Below are 6,000 nucleotides of genomic sequence, written 5' to 3'. Positions count from 1 at the left end.
CTTTACTGAGGCAGTGAGAAGTGTAGACAGAGTCCGTAGGGAGGGTTTCCCTGATGTGCTGAGCTGTGTTCGCAACTCTCTGCAGTTTCTTGTGGTCACAGGCAAAATTGTTGCCATAATGCATCCAGGGGAGAAGAGAGAATGTCTGGGGTTAGCGGGGTCTTCGATTGTGTTGGCTGCTTTACTGAGGCAACGATTATTTGTTCCAGTGCTTTATGATTATCTGCAGCTTCTGAACTTTTGTTTGTGACGCATCTGTAGAAATACTGAGAAGCTTTGATAATTGAAATTGTGTAAAATGATCACAGAGCAAGTCATGTTTTAAAGGCGAGCACTGTGAATTAAAATGAGGAAAAACATGTAAAACTGGATGGAGGACTGAAAACATCCCTTTCTTCAGAGGATCTGCAAATGGTTTCCCAAACTCCAGATACCTCACCCCACCCGGGATGGTTTACAGTGGGGAATCCACCATGGATGGGTCCCGAGTTCGGCTGGGAAAGGGGGAGGGTTGGCCATGGGGCTGGCAACCCCATCCCATAAAACCCAGAGCGACAGAAATGTCATCTGAAGCTCCAGACATCTCACCCCTGGGAGAGGAAGGATCTTCTCCTGGAAGAGGCATCAGCTTGCATGCATTATCATCTGTTTGGGTGGGGTGGGGGGCTACTGCACAGGACTGAATGAAGCTGCAGGAAGTTGTGAACTCAGATAAAGCGAGAGAGGGGTTGGAGATGGACCAAGTAAATTTGAAGGCTGCCTTAGAAACGTAGAAAACATGAAAAACCTGCAGCACAATACAGGCCCTTCGGCCCACAAAGTTGTGCCAAACGTGTCCTTATCTTAGGAATTACCCAGGGTTTCCCATAACCCTCTCTTTTTCTAAGTTGTTTGTGAAGTTTGTGACTTTGGCACGCAGGAAGCAATACCAATTCATTTCTTAACTTTGGGAGTTGGTAAGACTACAGTAGTGCCTAAAAATACATTCCAAAGATAAAACAGTGCCAAACCTTTTATGTCCATGGTCAATACATTCAGTAGTGTCAACTTTCATAGAATACAGAACAGTACAGCACAGTACAGGCCCTTTGGCCCACAATGTTGTGCCAACCTTTTAAACTATTCCGTGATCAATCTAACTCTTCCCTTCCCCATAGCCCTCCATTTTTCCTTCATCCACATGCTTAAGAGTCTTTTAAATGTCCCTAATATATCTGCCTCCACCACCACCCCTGGCAGGGCATTCCACACAACCACCACTCACTGTAATAAATTTTGCTCTGACATAAACTATACTTTTATCAATCGTCTTAAAAGTATACCCTTTTGTATTAGCCATTTCTGCCCTGGGGAAATGTCTCTGGCTGTCCACTCAGTCTATACTCCAATATCTGCTGATGGGTTTCCTTGTGACAGCTGTTAAAGTAACCAGCCGGTGCTTTCCTGCTTCCTGTCCCCTCCCTGCTGTACAAGATGTTGGTGAGACCGCAGTCACGGTACTGTGTACAGTTTTGATCTCTCTGTTGTAGGAAATACCTCATTAAACTGGAAAGAAAGCAGAAAAGATTTACAAAAATGTTGCCAGGACTCGAGAACCCAAGTTAAAGGGAGATGTCAGACAGGCCAGGACTTAATTGTTTGGAGCGCGGGAGATTGAAGGCTGACCTTGCAGGGGTGTTCACAATCATGGCAAATAGGTAGGGTGAGTGTTTTTCACAGTGAAGGGGAACTAAAAGTTAGAGTGCATAGGTTTGAAGGAAGAGGGGGAAAATAATTAAATAGGACCTGTCCGAATGTCTTTAAGTACTGCTATTTGACTATCTCCCCTCTCCATTCTCAACCCTGACATGATGTTTGAACCCAAAATATCAACCATTCCTTCCCCATCCCCAACACCACTGAGTCTCTTAGATATCCATTACCAATACCCTTGACAAGATGTTCCACACATTCACCATTCGCTGTGTAAAAAACCTACTTCTGACATCCGCCCTATACTTTCCTCCAATTGTCCTGAAATTATGTCCCCTGGTATTCTCCCCAGGAAAATTATTCCACCCTTGGAAAAAAGTCCTGACTGTCCACTCTATCTAGAACATAGAACATAGAAATCTACAGCACATTTCAGACCCTTCGGCCCACAATGTTGTGCCGACTCGACCATGTAACCTACTCTAGAAATTACCTCGAATTTCCCCAGTGCATAGCCCTCTATTTTTCTAAGCTCCATTTACCTATCTAAGACGCTCTTAAAATATCCTATTGTATCTGCCTCTACCATCATCGCCAGCAGTGTATTCCACCCACCCACCACTCTCCGTGTGAAAAACTTACTCCTGCCAGCCCCTCGGGACCAAATTCCAGGCACCTTAAAAACTATGCCCCCTCGTGCTAGCCATTTCAGCCCTGGGAAAAGCCTCTGGCTATCAACACAATCAATGCCTCTCATCATCCTGTACACCTCTATCAGGTCACCTCTCATCCTCTGTAGCTCCAAGAAGAAAAGGCCAAGTTCACTCAACCTATTCTCATAAGTTACGTCCTCCAGTTCCTGTGGTGAGGTGACCAGAACTGAGCACAGTACTCCAAGTGGGATCTGACTAAGGTCTTATATATCTGTAACATTACCTCACGGCTCTTGAACTCAATCCCACAGATGATGACTGCCAATACACCATACGCCTTCTTAACAAAACTCAAATCTGCGCAGCAGCTTTGAGTGTCCTATGGACACAGACCCCAAGATCCCTCTGATCCTCCATACTGCCAAGAGTCTTACCATTAATATTATATTCTGTCTTCAAATTTGACCTACCAAAATGAACCACTTCACATTTAGAATCAGAATCAGAATCAGAATCAGAATCAGAATCAGAATCAGAATCAGAATCAGAATCAGGTTTATTATCACCGGCATGTGACGTGAAATTTGTTAACTTAGCACCAGCAGTTCAATGCGATACATAATCTAGCAGAGAAAAAAAATAAAATAAAACATAATAAATAAACAAGTAAATCAATTACGTATATTGAATAGATTTTTAAAAATGTACAAAAACAGAAATACTTTATATTAAAAAAGTGAGGTAGTGTCCAAAGCTTCAGTGACCATTTAGGAATCGGATGGCAGAGGGGAAGAAGCTGTTCCTGAATCGCTGAGTGTGTGCCTTCAGGCTTCTGTATCTCCTACCTGATGGTAACAGTGAGAAAAGGGCATGCCCTGGGTGCTTGTTGTCTTTAATAATGGACGTTGCCTTTCTGAGACACCACTCCTTGAAGATGCTCTGGGTATTTTGTAGGCTAGTGCCCAAGATGGAGCTGACTAGATTTACAACCTTCTGCAGCTTCTTTCGGTCCAGTGCAGTAGCCCCTCCATACCAGACAGTGATGCAGCCTGTCAGAATGCTCTCCACAGTTCAACTATAGAAGTTTTTGAGTGTATTTGTTGACATGCCACATCTCTTCAAACTCCTAATAAAGTATAGCTGCTGTCTTGCCTTCTTTATAACTGCATCAATATGTTGGGACCAGGTTAGACCCTCAGAGACCTTGACACCCAGGAACTTGAAGCTGCTCACTCTCTCCACTTCTGATCCCTCTATGAGGATTGGTATGTGTTCCTTCGTCTTACCCTTCCTGAAATCCACAACTAGCTCTTCCGTCTTACTGACTTTGAGTACAAGTTTGTTGCTGTGGCACCACTTCACTAGTTGGCATATCTCAATCCTGTACGCCCTCTCGTCACCACCTGAGATTCTACCAACAATGGTTGAATCGTCAGCAAACTTGGAGATGGTATTTGAGTTATGCCTAGCCACACAGTCATGTGTATACAGAGAGTAGAGCAGTGGGCTAAGCACACACCCCTGAGGTGCACCAGTGTTGATCGTCAGCGAAGAGGAGATGTTATCACCAATCCACATAGATAGTGGTCTTCCGGTTAGGAAGTCGAGGATCCAACTGCAGAGGGAGGTTGAACTCCATCTGCCAGTTCTCAGCCCAGTTCTGCATCCTATCAATGTCCCACTGTAACCTCTGACAGCCCTCCAGACTATCCACAACACCCCCAACCTTTGTGACATCAGAAAACTTATTAACCCATCCTTCTACTTCTTCATCCACTTGATTTATAAAAATTACAAAGAGGAGGGGTCCCAGGGGTCCCTTCAGAACACCACTGGTCACTGACCTCCATGTAGAATACAAACTATCTACAACCACCCTTTGCCTTCTGTGGCAAGCCAATTCTGGATCCACAAAACAAGGTCCCCTTGGATCCCATGCCTCCTTACTTTCTGAAGGAGCCTTGCATGGGCAACATTATCAAATGCCTTACTGAAATCCATATACACTACATCCACTGCTCTATCTTCATCAATGTGTTTTGTTACATCCTCAAAGAATTCCATCAGGCTTGTAAGGCATGGCCTGCTCTTGACAAAGCCATGCTGACTATCCCCATTCAGATTATGTCTCTCCAAATGCTCATAAATCCTGTCTCTCAGGTTCTTCTCCAACAACTTGCCCACCACTGAAGTCAGACTCACTGGTCTATAATTTCTTGGTTATCTCTACTCCCTTTCTTGAACTAGGGAATAACATTTGCTACCTTCCAGTCCTCCAGAGATGGAGAAGTGGTGAGGAGGGTGTGGATAGGGGCTGGGCAGGGGTGGAAAGGGTGTGAGGAGGAAGTGGGGAGGGGTTGAAAGGGGTGGGGTGGAAATGTCATGGAGGATGGGGATAGGGTGAAGAGGGGGTGGACAGGGTGGAAAGGGGTGGATAAGGGGTGGAGAGGGGATGGATGGGGTGAGGAGGGTGGTAGAGGGGTTGGAAAGGGAGTGGAGGGGGTGGAGAGGTGATGGGGTGGGGGTGGAGAGGGGCTTGGGAGGAGGTAGACAGAGGTGGAGAGGTGGTGGGAAGAGGGTGGTTGGGATTTGGAGAGGGGGTGAAGAGGTGATGGGGTGGGGGTGGGGGTAGACAGAGGTGGTGAGGGGGTGGAGGGGTGGGGAAATGGATGTGGATGGGGTGGAGAGGGGTGGAGGGGGGTGGTTGGGATGTGGAGAGGGGGTGGGGAGGGGGTAGACAGAGGTGGTGAGGGGGTGGAGGAGTGGGGAAATGGGTGTGGATGGGGTGGAGGGGGGTGGAGAGGTGGTGGGAAGAGGGTGGTTGGGATGTGGAGAGGGGGTGGGGAGAGGGTAGAGGGGTGTAGAGGGGGTGAAGGGATGGGGAGGGGGTGGAGAGGGTGTGGGGAGGGGGTAGACAGAGGTGGTGGGGGGTGGAGGGGTGGGGAAATGGGTGTGGATGGGGTGGAGGGGGGTGGAGAGGTGGTGGGAAGAGGGTGGCTGGGATGTGGAGAGGGGGTGGGGAGAGGGTAGAGGGGTGTAGAGGGGGTGAAGGGATGGGGAGGGGGTGGAGAGGGTGTGGGGAGGGGGTAGACAGAGGTGGTGGGGGGTGGAGGGGTGGGGAAATGGGTGTGGATGGGGTGGAGAGGTGTGGAGGGGGGTGGAGAGGAGGTGGGAAGGGGATGGTTGGGATGTGGAGAGGGGGTGGAGAGAGTTTTGGATGGGTGGGGAGAGGGGAGAGGGGTGTGGAGGGGTGGAGGGATGGGGAGGGGGTGGAGATGGGTTGGGGAGTTACAGTAACGTACTAACCAATACGTCTTTGAACTTTAGGCAGAAACCAAAGCAACTACAAAGCTGCTTACAGAGGACACCAGCTCTGAGCACTGACCTCCGATGCCCGAGCTGTGCTAAACTACTGAGCTAAAGTGGCAGCCCTGTTCCAAAGTTGGTCCAGCGGTTTGCTTTTTGGTATAAGTGATGCTGTGACCTCAGAAGCATCTCGTTGATGTTTTTCAGCTCCTGGGCCTCATCATCTTGATGGTGGGTTTCTGGTTCCGCTTTGATCAGAGGACAAGGAGCCTCTTTGAGGTTGATGAGAACGCCGAACGATTCAGCATTGGTAAGTTCTGGTCGTAAGGCTCTCCGCTATCACCTCGGG

General features: G+C 48.1%; 1 protein-coding gene across 1 annotated transcript in view; it reads left to right on the top strand.

Moving 5' to 3' along the window:
• LOC134352296 (CD9 antigen-like) overlaps positions 1-6,000 on the top strand; it is a 48,320-nt gene that overhangs the window by 2,761 nt on the left and 39,559 nt on the right. Inside the window, exon 2 of the mRNA XM_063059587.1 lies at positions 5,859-5,961. Within this exon, the coding sequence (XP_062915657.1) occupies positions 5,859-5,961 (103 nt within the window). The remainder of the gene's footprint in view (positions 1-5,858; positions 5,962-6,000) is intronic.

The sequence above is a fragment of the Mobula hypostoma genome, chromosome 9 (assembly GCF_963921235.1).
Source record: "Mobula hypostoma chromosome 9, sMobHyp1.1, whole genome shotgun sequence".
In the NCBI taxonomy this organism is placed as follows: domain Eukaryota; kingdom Metazoa; phylum Chordata; class Chondrichthyes; order Myliobatiformes; family Myliobatidae; genus Mobula; species Mobula hypostoma.
This window is presented reverse-complemented; position numbering and strand designations above follow the sequence as displayed.